This window comes from Diceros bicornis, chromosome 18 (assembly GCF_020826845.1).
Source record: "Diceros bicornis minor isolate mBicDic1 chromosome 18, mDicBic1.mat.cur, whole genome shotgun sequence".
In the NCBI taxonomy this organism is placed as follows: domain Eukaryota; kingdom Metazoa; phylum Chordata; class Mammalia; order Perissodactyla; family Rhinocerotidae; genus Diceros; species Diceros bicornis.
Window position 1 is genome coordinate 41,132,646 of NC_080757.1, and position 15,853 is coordinate 41,148,498.

A 15,853-nucleotide genomic window follows, 5' to 3' on the forward strand; every position below is an offset into this window, starting at 1 on the left:
CTGGAGGGCAAAGGAGGGCACTTTACAGGACTCATTAGTCCCCAGAACAAAGGCTCCTGGGGAATGTGAGCACTAGTTACGGGCTGTACCCTACATAAACCACTTCATTCATCAAGCCTCAAGCAGACTCACTAAATAGGTACAATGGATGACTCTCATTTACAGATGAGGAAACTGAGGTGTGAAGAAGTTCAGGAGCTTATTCAAGGTCACACAGCTGGTGTCCTGGAACCAGGACACAATGCCTGGCAGCCCAACTACACAAACACCTTCCTTCAGCTTCCCCTGGGGCAGTGGTCAGGGGGATGGAGAATAGGGGTGAGTTCTGAGCAACATGTGAGAAGTGAAGTTACAAGCTGGCAACCTTAGGCTGAGCTGAGCTCACAGGCATGATCTGATGGTCCCACACATACTTTTTATAAAGTATGTACCAATATTAAACAAACAAACAGAAGATTTCATGTAAAAATACAAATTCCCACCTTCTTTTAAAAAGTCAGATTTTGCACCAGTAGGCCTGTACTCCCACACAGCAACAATCTCCTGAAGTCATTAGCAACTGCCCCCTTCCACCTGAGCATGCACTGAGGTAAACTATAAATCCAGTGGCACACAGGGCTTGACTGGCTATGGGAAGTGAGCGCAAGAGAAGAGAAAACCAATCGGAAGAGCTAAGTGGTAAATGTCTTTGATCAAGCCCTGGGGAAAAGGAATTAACCTAATGAAACATCTGGTACAAAACCCCGACTTAGGGTGGGGTGTAGTGGGGAATCATGATACTTGAACTGTTTAAATAACACCCACTACATCCAGGCACTTTTCTAAGAGCTTTACTCATTTAATCTTCCAGTAGCTCTGACTGTCTCCTATAAAACAGGAAATGGAAGCACAGAGGGGTAAAGTAACTTGCCCAAGGCCACACAGGTGGTATGTGGTAGCATTTGAAACCAAGCAATTTAACCTTTGACTGTGCTCTTAACCACTAAATGTAACAAAAGGGGCCTTAACTGTTGAAAAGGTTAGGGACCGCTGCTCTGGTAGTGGCACTTAAAAACACAGGCCTCACAACGGGTTCCCAATGCATTTTTTGTAGGACTTAATCTGCATGGGTGGACGGGGTGGGAAGGAGAAGGGATTCTGCACTTGAATAAACTGAGAAAACACTTGGTTCAAGGAAGTTAAACAAGTTTAAGTCTGAGATATCTCAAAACTAAAACCAAAAATTTTAAAAGGGAGATCGATTATACTGCATGTTCATAATGCACGGAAGCTCTCTTATTTCCCTGTTTGTTTGGTTTGTTTTTTTTGAGGACATCGCTACAGGACCAGTGTTTTGTGGAACATGCGTCTGAAAAATGCCACCTTACCCATACCCCCTTGTCTCTACTCCCATCCCCCAGTTCTTAATTCATTTTCCCGAAGAGCTGTCTCAGGTGCCAATGGGTGGAGATTTAGTTGTGTACCTATCGTATCTCCTCCATAGGGCAGAAAGTTCTGCAAGGTCATGTGACCTGTTCAGAATTCAAAAATCACCTATTAGCTGAACAGTTACTGTATTATTCTACATTTGTATGTAAGTATGCAAGTATGCTTGAAATTTCATAAAGGAAGTTTAAAAAATAAATTAAAAAACAAAGCACCTCTTGAGGACCTGCCCTAGCCATAGGACGATGATGAGCACTCAGCCAGAAACAGAAGAGCAAGGTCCTTGCCCTCGTGGAGGTGATGTCCTCAGCATAGTGGGGTGGGGAGGTGGAGGGATGGGAATGCAAAGTTGGGTAAGACAAACAATGGAGGGGGAGGAAGGAATTATTTTCAGCTGTTGGGGTGGAGGGGAAAGCAGTCAAGAAGAAAGAGAATCAGGAACAGCTTCCTGGAATAAGTGGATTGAAGAATGGAGATGAACAGTTGCTAAGACTTGTGTGTGCCAGACCTTTACAATTACTTTCTTATTTAAGCCCACACAACAACCCTGTATCATCCCGTTTTACACTGCAGGAAACTGAGATACAGAGAGGCTAAGTGACTTGCCCCGGTCAGAGAGAGCCACCAAAGCTGATTCTCAAGCCTATGAAAGTAGGGCTCATCCCTGAAAGATGGGCAGGTCTCCGCGAGCCGCCCCCTCCCCTTTTACCTACTTGGAAAAAAATACACACACACACAGAGTTAATACTTACCAAAATGAATCCTATTATAAGCATTTACCGCACCCCACCATTTCTTAGATTTAACATATCTTACTCTTTCTACACTGACTTATCAAGATCCACCTCATTCTTCTGCTTGCCCAGTCTTGCGTTACATGGCTGTACCATAATGACACAGTCCCCTCCTGACCAGCATTTAGATTGTTTCCATTTTTTGCCATTACAACACTGCAGTATCCTTGTACATATACTCTGAAATATTTTGCACACATACCCGTAGAATAAATTTGTGGAAATGGAACTGCTGGTTCAAAGGCTGCATTTTACAGCCGGACAAATATTGCCACTCTGAGGTGGGCAGGAATCTGAAGGGGAAAGGCAAGCAGTCTAGGGAGGAAGAACAGCATGACCCAGGCTCACTGGGAGGAAGAACTGAGGTTTACGCGCGGGGACTATCATTGTTGCAGGAAGCCTTGAAGGCCAAGTTTTCCCTTCATATATACATAGCACGTGGACAAGGCCTTCCACCTGGAGGGATGAACTGACTTATTCATTGATGAACTGACTGGGGACAAGTCGCAGCTTCCTCAGTCTCATCATCACTGGATGGGCCATCTTCAAGACAGGATTCTCTAAGCTAGGGCACAGGGGCTAAAGTCTGGCTTATCATTCCCAGCAGGCGAGTGCATCTAACATCTCTTACGTGCTGCATTTACCATCTGCCGCCAGGCACTTGCATACATTCTATCACGTTAACACACGCAGAACAAACCTCCTCTCCTCGTCCCCACAGAGAACTTCTCACACACCCCGCCCAGCTCTGCGCCTGGGGTGTGTCCTCTCCCTCCTCGGCCTCCTTTTCACTCAGCAAACTCTTCTCATCCCTTAAGATGCAGTTCAAGCATCCCCTTCTCACTGAATCCTTCTCAACTCCCCCAGTCAGCAGGTTGCTCCTACTCCAAGTAGGGACTCAGAGCTTTGATCTGGCCTTGATGTGCTGATTGATTTGTCTCCACCAACTCAATTTCAGCTCCTAGCGAGCAGGGCCCCAGCTGGACCTTGTAGTAACCAAGCAAGTAACAAACGTTCATCGGAGGAACTAGCTGATTATTAAGATAACCACACGGTTCACCTCAAATGCCCCTCTTGGCTTCCCAGCCCCCTGCCCAGGAGTGACTGTCCCAGCGTACCTCGGAGGAGAACATGGTGGCACAGGTCCCGATGCACCAGCAGACCACGGGCTTGGTGATGCGGCCCTCCTGGATGCCCCGGCAGATCTTATACTCCTCAGTGCCCCCTATCTGCCGATGAACAGGGACAGAGAAAGCCCACAGGTTAGTGGGACCCATCCTGAGTGCTCCAAGAGCAGCAATGCAGCAGGAAGGTCTGTCCCAAATCGGGAGGGGCCAGAGTCAACAAGGGTCCTGAGTTACGACCTGGCTAGAAAACGAGGGGACATGGCTTTAGCAAATAATAGCCTGGGAGATGGAGATCAGATGTAAGGAAGAGATGGGTATTCCAGGAGAGTCCCTGGAATCCCCCCTTCCTGATCTAAGGATGATTGAGGACTAGACCTGATCAGAGGCATAAGCAAGGGATGGGGTTATAAGGCTCTCCCAAATTTAAAGAAACACACTTTTTATTCCAATCATCTATCCACTGCCCGCCAGGTAGACATGGCTAGCCAGTGCAAAGTTTCTCCTTTATTGGCACTAAAATGTCTTGTGCCACTGGGAGGCAAGAACTCCTTTTTCATGAACAAACACAGCAGTGTTAAGAGTGACAACCCCTAGGCCCAGAGTCTACAGAGTGTGATTACCAGGGACGGTCCTTTTAAGTCATATATAACCAAAATGCATGAATTTTTTTAAAAACTGAGATCATACATTACTGTTGCAATCAGAAAAATAAAAAAATTAAAAAAAAAAAAAATAGCTTACCTCTCCGAGAACCACAATCATTTTGACTCCCTGAGTGTCCTGGTAACGTAACACATGATCCATAAATGTCGAGCCGGGGTACCTGGGGAGAGCAGTGGGGCACACGGGGTCAGAAGACGTAGGGAGGTGTGCGTACAGGTGTGGAAGCACGTGTGTACTAGGAACACTGGGGTTTTCATGGCGTGGATGCCCAGGGAGGCTCCGGAGATGCCTTAGGACTACTAGGGCGGGGAGGAGGCAGTAAATGAAGCACGGGGAAGAGAGGGGAGAGAGGGAAGAAGAAGTAATAAGCCCAGAGAGGTACGCCTGGCAGTAAGAGAGGCCTGGAGAGCACATGTCCAAAAATTCCTTTAAAAAGGCGGAACCTCATGCCTCTCCTCTTGAATATGGGTTGGATTTAATGATTAGTTTCTAATGAACGGAATGTGGCAGGAGGATTCTATGATATTGACTTCCAAGGCAGGGTTATAAAAAGAATAGCTTCTTCCTGGCACTCTCTGAATCCCTCACTCTGGCGGAAGCCGGCCAAGTCCTCAGGACTCCAAGCAGCCTGTGGAGAAGCCCACAGAGAAGAACCACCTTGCCAGCCACAAGGATGAGCCACCTCCTCTGACTGCAGCCCTGCTGATGTCTGACCACAACCTTGAGGATAAACATTTATTGTTGTTTGACACCACTTTGTTTTGGGGAGATTTTTTTTTTACACAGCAATAGATAATTAATACAATGTGCAAACTACGTCTCAGGATGGCAGGCTATTGCTACAAGGTCTATATGTATGTTTTTTTCTACTGTCACATGAGTTTGTTTGCAAAAGGACTGTTTAAGGCCACGCAGGCTTCTCTGCAGATCTTCACGTGCTTTTGATATGCTCAAGAGCATTATAAATTCCACGGGGACAGTATAATAAGCAGCATTGCCCAGACTTATTTGACATGAAGCTTTTTGTCAGGCAGCACCCGCGGACTAGGGTTCCCCAGGCCATAGCCTGAAGACCTCGGTGAGAGTCCCTGCTCACTGAGGTGCTCTAGCTCCATCTGAAATGATCTGAGAGCTAGGAAGACTGACGAGGTGACTCACTCTCCCAAAAGCTTTTGATTCTGAGCTGAACTAGTAGTAGGAATAATAAACAGCAATGGCTAACATTTACCATGGTATTAAGTACTACTGATTATTGTTCTCATTAACAAAAATGACGAGGACATTACTTGTGAAATAATAAGAAATACGTATATTGGTCTTTGCCCCCAGTTCCTGACACAGAGTTTCTAAAATCTTGTAATTTCCTGAGTTAATGGGAGTGATAGGAGCATCTTACAGAGAGCTCCTAAATGCCTCAGAATGCCTGGGTGACAGGAGTGTCTTTTGTTCTAATGAGGCCACTCTTGGTGGGCTCCTAGATGGGGGCTGGTCACCAGAAAGCCCAAGCCATGATTAGAAGCTTGGAACTTTCAGCCCCACTCCCATTCTCCAGAGAAAGGAGACGGGCTAGAAATGGAGTTAATGGCCTACATGATGAAGCCTCCATAAAAATCCCTCAAGTATGGGGGTTGGAGAGCTTCGGGTTAGTGACCACACCAAGGTGCTGGGAGGGTAGTGGACCCACAGAATGCATGGAAGCTCCATGCACTGCCCCTATCACTTGCCCTGTGCGTCTCTTCCATCTGGTTGTTCCTGAGCTGTATCCTTTCATAATAAACTGGTGAGTGAGTAAGTAAACGTTTCCTGAGTTCTGTGAGCCATTTTAGCAAATCATCAAACCCGAGGAGGGGGTCATGGGAATCCCTGCTTTATAGCCAGTCAGTCAGAAGTACCAAAGGCCCGGACTTGTGATTGGCATCTGAAGAGGGGGCTGGGAGTGCAGTCTTGTGGGACTGAGCCCTTGCCCTGTGGGAACTGACGCCGGTCCTGGTAGACAGTGTCAGAGTTGAACTGAACTCGAGGACACCCAGTTGGTGTCTGCAGAGAAATGGAAAACTGCTTGGTGTGGGGAAAACGACTACACATTTGCTGGCCAGAAATGTGAGTGTGGTGGCAATAGAGAGTAAAGGAATAGAGCTTTTCCTCTCGCAATTACTAACTACCTTAACACTTACTGAGTACTCACTGCGCCAGGCCCTGTGTTAGCCACTTTATATATATTACCTCATTTAATCCTCCCAACAACCCCATGAGGTGGGTGCTATTATTTTACCCATTTGGAATGTAAGGATGATGGAGGTCTAGGGAAGGTACGTAACCTGCCCAGGACGCACTCCCTGGTAAACAGGGAAACTCGGATTTGAACTCCTTTGGTCCCATTTCAGAACTGGTCCACTAAGCAAGCACTCTGCTGCCTCCCTATGGCCACACCTCAGACAACAAACAGAATTACCCCCAAAGCCCAAACACCTTTTTTTTTGGTGAAGAAGATTAGCCCTGAGCAAACATCCAATGCCAATCCTCCTCTTTTTTTGCTGAGGAACATTGGCCCTGGGCTGACATCCATGCCCATCTTCCTCTACTTTATATGGGACGCCACCACAGCGTGGCTTGACAAGCGGTGCGTCAATGTGCGCCCAGGATCCGAACCTGCGAACCCTTGGGCCACTGAAGCAGAGCACGCGCACTTAAGCATTACACCACTGGGCCAGCCCCCAAAACGCCTTTTAAAAACAACTTTCCCTGTATTTCCTGATTTTAGGCTCACGTCAGTCCTGAGACAAGAGGAGAGATGTCTCACTTTATGGACTTAAGCAACATTCCTATGCCTGGAACCCAGTGGCAGTAAGCAGAGATTGGAGGACTCAGGGCACCGTCTCCCAGCCTGCTGTTCTCAGTGTGGGAGGTCCCCTTGGCCCCCCCAGCTGATCACCTGTCCCCGCCAATGGCCACGCCCTCATAGACGCCATCTGTGGTCCGAGAGATGATATTGTTGAGCTCGTTGGACATGCCCCCAGAACGCGAGACGTAGGCCACGCTGCCAGGGCGGTACAGCTTGGAGGCCAGGATGTTGTCCAGCATCCCACCCGTATTCCCAATCTTAAAGCACCCGGGCTTGATGCCTCCAACCTGCAGGGGCAGAAACAGCAGTCAGGGAGGAAGAGGGAGCTCCTGATGGACCACAGAACTCAGGGGAATCACAGAGCCCGGTATTACCTGCCCAGCCCACGCTGGCCAGGCTGGGAGAAAATGACCAAGAGAGCTAACACCTGCACTTTGGGTTTCCTGCTTAGGAAGAGTCTCCTCTCCCCCAAGAGACGTTACACAGAAAAAAGAGAGCCTTATCTGTAAAACATGGCTTACTGCTACAGATTCAGATATGGGTACTTAGGGTTAAGTCACCTCCTTTGCTCTAAAAGGGCGACAGCTCCCAGTAAAGGTGTATAACACAGGTGTGCGCCTCTGCTCAAAACCACCCCATGCCTCTGAAATGAAAGGTCCTTTGCTTAGTTCAAAAATCTTAGCTTCAGACAAATTTTTAATGCAACAACTGAGTAAAAACAAACAAAAAAGTATTCACAGAGCAATTTTTTCTTACGTGAAGACCTTTGGGTAAACAAAGTTTCCAGGTAGATTTTTCTTTGGTTCCTAGTTAGAGGAATAACCAAAGACTACGCTATGGTTGTATGAGGGGGGACAAACACTTAAAACACAAAGTCTTCTCATTAGCCCCTTAAAACTATAAAGGTGGTGTGGACTGAGGAGAGAACTCTTTAAAAAATTAACTGGAAATGGACAGACTGACTTTCAGCAGGTACTCTTTAAATCTTTTTAACCTAGGAGGGAGAGAGACGAGTCAACAAGTGAGCTTCCTGAGGGCCCAGAACTTAAAAAGATAGCCTTGACATAAAAGGCTTTCCGGAAGGGACACTCACAGTGGCAGGTCCAATGATGGTCACGCCCTTCTGGTCCGCCTTCTTGATCAGCTTTCTTGTGAGGGCCTCAGGGATGCCTTCAGCTATGATGGCGATGGTACGGATCTAGAGGATGAGAACAGTCCCTCTCCGTTAACTTTTTTCGCTTCAGGTGGGCAACAAGGCAGCAACCATTCAAGAACCCAACCCCATGCCCCTTCCAGGCTCTAAGGACAAAGTAATGTTAATGATATGCACACCCTTCTCCCCACAGGTCTGTTCCTATCCTGATCACGCCAACCCTCTCCCAAAAAGAGAGGCGTGGACACCTAAAACTGATCTCCATTGGTTAACACCACAGTGATTCAGTAACCAAGCAGGAGCGAATGTTCTGAAAACTTGCTACAGTCAAAGCTACTATATTCTCTCCCATCCCAAAACCCACGAGACTCAGCCCCACCTGTCCCCCCTGTCCTGGCGCCGGCTCATAAAGCAGCTATCTCTGGTTTTCTCCACTGTGCCCTCTGAGTCTCTGACTCTATGCCCCCTCAGGACAAGGCCAGTGCATGACAGGAACAAGCTGCCTCCACACTCAGACTAGAGAGTGGGCAGGGGAGAAAGCTAGAGGGGGTGGGGGTGGGGGTGGGCGGGAAAGATCGAGAACCATTTCTGACTCTAGACCAGAGGCCAGAGAACTTTTTCTACGAAGGGCCAGATAGTACTTTAGGTTTGTTGGTCATGTGGTCTCTGTGGCAACTACTAAACTTCGTCTTTGTAGTACGAAAGCAGTGTGGACAATCTATACATGAATGAGCGTGGCTGTGTTCCAGTAAGACTCCATTTACAAAAACAGGCAGAGGGCCAGGTTTGGCCCTTGGGCTGTAGTTTGCTAACCTCTGCTCTAGACTAGAAAAGCAGGTCAGTTTTAGCAGGTGTGCTTTTGTTTTTGCTTCATCTAGATGTCAAACAAGTTTATGGGGGCCGGCCCGGTGGCGCAGCGGCTAAGTGCACGCGCTCTGCTTTGGCGGCCGGGGGTTCGCAGGTTCAGATCCCGGGCGCGCACCAACGCACCGCTTATCAAGCCATGCTGTGGCGGCGTCCCATATAAAGTAGAGGAAGATGGGCATGGATGTTAGCTCAGGGCCGATCTTCCTCAGCAAAAAGAGGAGGATTGGCATCGGATGTTAGCTCAGGGCTGATCTTCCTCACACAAAAAAAAACAAGTTTATGTTCTCCAGTCATAAACTGAACTAAGCCAGTCTGGGATCAGACAATAATTTTGGATAGAAGAATCAATATCTTAATCTATAAAGGTTCTTACAAATCAAAAACAAAAAAGATAAACACCTCAATAGAAAGAAAAAGGAGAGGAGGCCACATCACAGAATACAAATGGCCAATAAATGTTCTTAAAAGCTCATCTTAGTTAGTCAAAGATATGCAAATTACACAGAATGCCTATCATTTTGTCAAATCTATGTTTTTAAAATCCAAACATTTAGTGCTGGCAAGGGTCCAGGGAAAGAGGCATTCTTAAACTACTGATGGGCGTTTGTGTCTACACAACTTCTCTGGAGGGCACCTGGGCAGGACGGAGCAAAAGCTTTCAAATCTGCACATTCTGACACAGCAGTCTGACTTCTAGACATTTATGCCACAGAAATGATTACGGATATATGTAAATCCAAGGTGCTAATCACAAGACTTGAAAAAGCAAAAATGATGTTGCCAATAAATATTTATTGATGTGGAAAGAGTAACTGAAGAAAATGGATCATAAAATAGTTACGTACAACATTATTCCATTTGTTCAAATCCAGAAAGAGGTGCGGATAAGAACACACTCAAACGTCACCAGTCATGTCTCTGGGAAATGGGACTTGAGGTCTTTATTTTCGTCTTTTTATTTACCAGTATTTAAATTTTTTCTACAATAAATATGTAATAATTTTATAATAAGAAATAAAGTGCTTTTGATTGTTTTTATTTATTTTTGCTGAGGAAGATTTGCCCTGAGCTAACATCCATTGCCAATCCTCCTCTTTTTTTTTGCCTTTTGCTTGAGGAGGATTAGCCCTGAGCTAACATCTGTGCCAGTCTTCCTCTATTTTTTGTATCAGGGACACCTTCACTGCATGGCTGGTGAGTGGAATAGGTTCGTGCCCGCGATCCAAACCACAAACCCGGGCCGCTGAAGCAGAGCGCGCAGAACTTGAACCACTTGGCCATGGGGCCAGGCCCTTGATTCTGTTTTTAAAGCCAGTCTTAGCAAGCTCAGAGAGGGTCTGGTAGGCGCAGATGACCCTGAACTGACTCTCTGTCAGCCCAGGTAAACAGCCCCTCCCAGGCGCCTGCCCTCAGTTACTACTCTGCCTTCCGAAGATCAACGGTATCCAACCGCTTGCACCAAATCACTGGCCAGTCCCAAGTCCGAAGCCCTTTGTCCCACGCCGCAGTGATGGTGGACACCATTCAGGAGCTCTCCCTGCTCCCCCCCACCCCAGGGCCCAGTGATCTACCTGAGCATAATTCATGGTCTCAATGGTACTGTCATAGGCAGAGCGGAGAGAGGCAAAGTTGATCAGCACGTCCACCTCTGGGTGTTTCTTCATGGCATCAGCCATGTTCTTGAAGACAGGGAGCAGGATCTCCTTGTGACCCCAGTAAAACTTCTGCTTGTGGTCCCCACTGTGAGAAAGGTGGAGGAGGGGTCAGGACACCCTCAAGCTGTCAGGGCTGGGGAGGGGGAGGCTGAGGGGAGGAGTTTCCCCTGGAAGGTGGAAAGGCAGGTCTCTGCCCTCCAAGAGTTTCCGTCTGCAGGAAAAGACCCCCCAGGAATACTGATTGCCCTTGTCTGAGGCGGGCAGCCGCTTCCCTAGCAAAGGGGATAACCTAGCTGCACGCCGAGCTTGGTCTGAGAGAGGGAGGAGATTAAATGAGGAAATCCCGCTGGGCAGCCATCTCCAGCCTCCCTGCCATGGTGTGACTCACGTGAAAGGGTAGACCATGGCAGCCACCGAGGGCTCGTCTCGGGAGCAGACGTAGTCAAAGTCCAGCATGCCCTGCACGGCCCGGGTCTGCATGCCCCACACGATAGCCTTGGTGTGGCGGCTGAAGAGGGTGGCGCTCTTTCCTGGTGGGCAGAGACACAGCGAGTGCACCCCGAACACACACCCCCCAGAGACCCGCAGGGGCTACGTGCCAGACCCCTCCGCGCCCCAAGGCCAAGGAGGCTGGCTCATCAAAACCGCAAAGGAATGTCAAGACAATGGAATCCTGAGAACTCGGGGAAGAGGTGCCTTGATTTCTTCTAGGAAGAGGTAGCAGGAGAGAAAAAAGAGCTCAGAGGACCTGCTTGGCTGGTAAACAGCTCAGCAATGAACAGAGAAAGGACTCTGTATGCAGAGAACGGCCCACAAGTGGAGAATTCCTACAGGACCGCTCAGTTTCACAGGAAGGCGTGTAATTGGCCTCCTGGGGGCTTGATAAATTATTTTTAAAGTCACTGGAAAAAAATGTTAAGCTCTCCCAATTTTGGTGGCCACAGGACTTTCAACAACTCCCCCCCAATACTTATCACCTGTAAAGCTGGATATAAAATAGCTCGGGTCAGGATTTGAATTCTCATGACTCCAGGTCAGTGCGGGTCCCAGGAAGAGGTTTGCTGCAGCCTCATCTGTAACTGAGGTTCCGGCCTGGGCTCCAGCACGGGTGGGGGCAGGGGCAGCACACTGGCTATTCCTCCGGTCCTCCTCCCTCTACCAGGCAGCTCCTTCCTGCTCTGAGACGAGCTCTTCAGTAGGCAGGAAAGAGGTCAGGGGAAGAAGGAGGGAGCAAAAGACGCTGGCAGAAGTGCATTCCTCAGCCTGGAGGGCGAGGCTCCTCCACCACTCTGTGGAGGGAAGTAGCCCCCAGGGGAGCTTCTCATCAGCTCCCCCAGGCGAAACAGTGCACCCAGCTCAGTGGCAGCTGGTACTAACGAACCTACTATACTAGTGCAGGCTTTACTAACCGAGTTCAAGGTCTGATTAAATAAATACAAGAGATCACTTTCCCAAAGCACGTAGGATTCTCATCACTCCGCGGGCGTACCTCTTCCATCAGCCAAAAGCTTCTCATGAAAGAAGCCTCCTGATGTTGCAAATACGTGGGATTTACTGTCACCCAGACTCATCTGGGCTCCGATGAGACATGAGATCACAGAACAAGGGAAGCCACCTAATCCAGTTCCTCACTTCCCAGTCTCTGGAAATGAAAGCCCAGAGATGCCAAATGATGGAGATCCTAGGTCATCAAGCATCAGAGCCAGGATTACATGCTAACTTAAGATGCAACTCATTTGTGCAGCTGAGGAGGAGGAATGTAAGCCAGTGTGGCCCCACCACTCCCCGTTCTCGGGGGAGCCCACGCCCACATCAGCATGTGCTCATCCGCACATACACACATCTGTCCACCCAAGAGGCTACAGAAATTAGGACAAAGCCTGCAATCTCTACAAACCCACCTGCATCTCCAGCACGAAAAGGGCAGAACTGGAGTGCTCACCACCTCGAGCACAGAGAAGTCAAAGCCGAAGGGGACAACTCTCAGCCTACCAGCAGCAGGGAGGCCTCCTAGGGAACCTCTGATCCGGGGGCTAAGCACCCCCAACCCAGGCTCCTCCTCTGGCCCCACTGAGGGGAGGACTCGCCCCAGCACAATCTGTCCTCCCTCCCACTTCTCAGCACAGCCAAGGGACTGATGGGAAGAACAACCCCTCCCCTTGGATGGAAGAACTCTCTAAGAGACTCGGCCCTGTTCTCTCTGCAAGGGCTCAGCCTCAGCTCTGCTCTTTTACTAACAATGGATCTTGTCAGAGGCAGAAAATGTAGGCATTAAAGGCACATGGTCAGAGGACTGTATTCCTGGCCTTTCTGGGGGACATCAGCAACCCTGCCTAGTTACTCCTTCCCTCTCCTTCGCAAGGGGTCAAATGTCATCACCAAAAGACTCCCCTGCCCCAGGGTGAAATTTCCCACAGCTGTGAATGTCAGAAGTTAAATGGAACCACTGATGCTTTGAAATGATGAATCTATTCACCTCGGTCATTGGTGAAGGTGTGTGTCTGTGCATGTACGTGTGAGCATGCGTGAACACACGTGAGCATGCTCAGAAAACGTCCATCGTAAACAGTGACCTCATACACCAGACAAAGCCCAGATCCCTTCTACAGACTGACTGCACATCCTTCGAGTTTCTCTCTCTCTCCTTCTCTATCCTGTCGTCCACCCAAACTGGAGATAAATCTAAACTTGTCCCTGGTATTGGGAGCTCTGGGATGAAGTCAGCAGTGGTGAGGCTGAGGCGGGAAAAGTAAGGAAAGGAAGACATCATGAGACACAGATAAGAATCGGGGTGGTCCGTGGCCCCCTCCTCACCCACTGCGCTCTGCCACGCCCCCTTCAGTTTCGATGGCTCCCTCCTTCCCAGGACAACCCTCCCTCCTGGGCACCATTCCACTCTCCAAGGCCGTGGGCCTGGCTCTGGCTCCTCCTGCGCTCTCCACCCCCTCCCTATGCAGAGCCAGAGACAGCCTCACGGCCAGGAGAGTGCTGAGTGGGGGCTCAGACTAAGCAGCACTGGGAAGGGAGGGAGAGCGAAGACTAGGACTTGAGGGCAGGCCACACTGAGGCAGGCACAGAAAATATCCCAGACAACACTGCAACCCACTGGGGAGGGGGAAACGAAGCACACAGTAGGACTGTAAACTGCTCAACAAGCCACACGTGGAGCTGGGGTGGGCGGGGGCATCCTACCTTGCAGGGATCTTGGACTTGGGACTGAATCTGTTAAAGAAAATGACCAAGGCAACTGAGTGACCCGCTGATGGCTAGAGGTTTTGGAGGGAGACGATGGGAAGAGGGAAGGGTCCCATGGACAAGCCTTGTAGGGCTGATGCCCTCACCGTCTCCGTCTATTCCACAATAGACAGGAGTCAAGCCGACAGAAGAGGAGAGAGACTGATCAGCAGAGCGGAAGCAAGAAAGGACAAAGGAAAAAGGGGGCAGGGAGAGGGGTAGGGGCGTCATGAAGGCTTGGAGGGTGTGCTGAACATCCCCCCAGCCCTCTGGAGGGACAGCTGGCCCAGTCCTACCCTCTTAATGCCAATCCTGTTTTGTCCTCATGAAGCACAATAAGATGATTAGGCCAGCGTGGGGTTGGACCTATCATTCTGCGCTGTGGACAAAGCTGCTGGTTTGGGGACTACAGGGCAGTGGCTTCCCATCTTGAGTGCCTGGAGCCAGTGTCACTATTTCACAAAACGCCTTCAGCACGTTCTGTCTGTACCAGGAAGAGGCTGCACAGACCACAGCAGCCCACTGCTAACTAATGCCAGTCATTTAACACTGGTTACAAGGGCTGGCTGGCAGGGATCACGTCACTGATGAACCAGAGGACAGAGAGACAAAGTAGGCAAATACAGATGGGCTGGCAGACACCGTGTGTTCTTATGATGGGCTCACAGGAAGGAAACGCCTTTGCAGGAGCCCCAGGATAATGGGGGAGGTCAGGAACCACTGATGTAGGGGTTTGCTCTGCCATCCTGAGCTCCAGGCTCCTGGGCTCCATTTTGGCGGAGAGCCTGGGAGACCTTCCCACCTCCTGGTCTTTCCGCAGCCCTGTCTCCTCCACAGCCTCCCTGCCCAGCTCACACACCCCCACAGGAAATAAGCAGGTGGCAGAGAAGACAGTGGGGAGAGAGGTGGCCCAGGTACAGCATGGGTCCTCAGCACCAGGAGAGCCCACAGAGAAGGCTCGATTCATCACATCCACATATCCTGTTCCCATAACCACACCCCACACCCACTCTCACAGCAAAGCCCAAACCACTTGCCACCTGCCTCTGCTGGCCCAGCAGGGCCCAGAAAGGGAAGGGGGACAGGAAGTGCCTGAAACCGCTGGAAGTTACCTTGTGGCATGGCAGGCTTGGCCTTCTTTGCAGGTGCCACTTCATCAGCCCTGGACTCAGAAAAAGACGCCGTCCTGCTGGGGGCTGGAGTCTAGGGTGGGACAAGGACAGAGAGCAAGAATCACAGGTAGCAGCTGGGAAAAAAGGTCATTTGTCCTTAAGGCCCCAAAGAAATCAGATAACGAGAACTATGTACAGCACTGTTCTTTAAAAGCTGCTTCCAGAAGCACTATTCTAACAGCCCTCTGAGATAGGAGTTAGTATTGTCCCCATGCTACAGATGAGCAAACTGAGGCTCTGAGCGGGAACAATACCTCCCTCAGCAGGATTTGAACTCAGGTCTGATTTAAACCTTCTGGTCTTTCCATTATACACCTTGACTGGGGCAGAGGAAACCTGGCAGAGATCCAGAAACCAACCACGTACTACCTTCTCCCCGAATTTCTCCAACGTCCCCAAATCAGTAGGGACAGAGGAGGAGCACTATGTCCTGGATAGGATGGGGGTGCAAGGGAGTGACACAGACGGCATGGCAGGCTTTAAGGTAGAGAACAGCTGGCACCTACCGACGTGCTCCCACTGGCATTGAGTAGGAAGTTTGCAGTGTGGGCTGCCGTGGGTGGCTGATTGGGGATGGGCCGGTGGCCCAGGGCCATGCCCACAATGGCCGTCATGTGAGTCTCAGTGCCAAACACGTGGATGGGGATCCCAGTGGTCTTCCCTGTGAGGAAGGGAAAAGAATCCATCATTCAAGTCTTCAAATAAGTGCCCAAGTCCACATGACTCTGCAAAGGTCCCTTTCGAGTCCTGCCCGACGTCTGGCACTTTCTATGCAAGACTAGTTATCCAGGACAAGTCAGCTCTCACATCTTCATCACCAAATCTGTATAAAGACCATTTGCTGATGAGAAGAGCAAGAAACAGCTTTACTGACACTCTCAAACGACCACAAGAGCCTGCACTCCTCCTCTGCACAGCCTG

The 15,853-nt window shown here is 49.6% G+C and overlaps 1 protein-coding gene across 2 annotated transcripts in view; it reads right to left on the bottom strand.

Annotated features, from left to right (window-relative positions):
• The window catches only part of ACLY (ATP citrate lyase), a 42,368-nt gene that overhangs the window by 10,007 nt on the left and 16,508 nt on the right, over nt 1–15,853 (bottom strand). The window contains exons 12-20 of one of the 2 annotated variants that reach the window (XM_058560969.1): nt 15,439–15,593; nt 14,873–14,963; nt 13,719–13,748; nt 10,915–11,056; nt 10,443–10,611; nt 7,945–8,049; nt 6,942–7,138; nt 4,088–4,169; nt 3,338–3,448 (exon numbers count right to left, since the gene is read on the bottom strand). In XM_058560969.1, coding sequence (XP_058416952.1) covers nt 3,338–3,448; nt 4,088–4,169; nt 6,942–7,138; nt 7,945–8,049; nt 10,443–10,611; nt 10,915–11,056; nt 13,719–13,748; nt 14,873–14,963; nt 15,439–15,593 — 1,082 coding nt within the window. The remainder of the gene's footprint in view (nt 1–3,337; nt 3,449–4,087; nt 4,170–6,941; nt 7,139–7,944; nt 8,050–10,442; nt 10,612–10,914; nt 11,057–13,718; nt 13,749–14,872; nt 14,964–15,438; nt 15,594–15,853) is intronic. The other variant, XM_058560970.1, reaches the window with a different exon arrangement.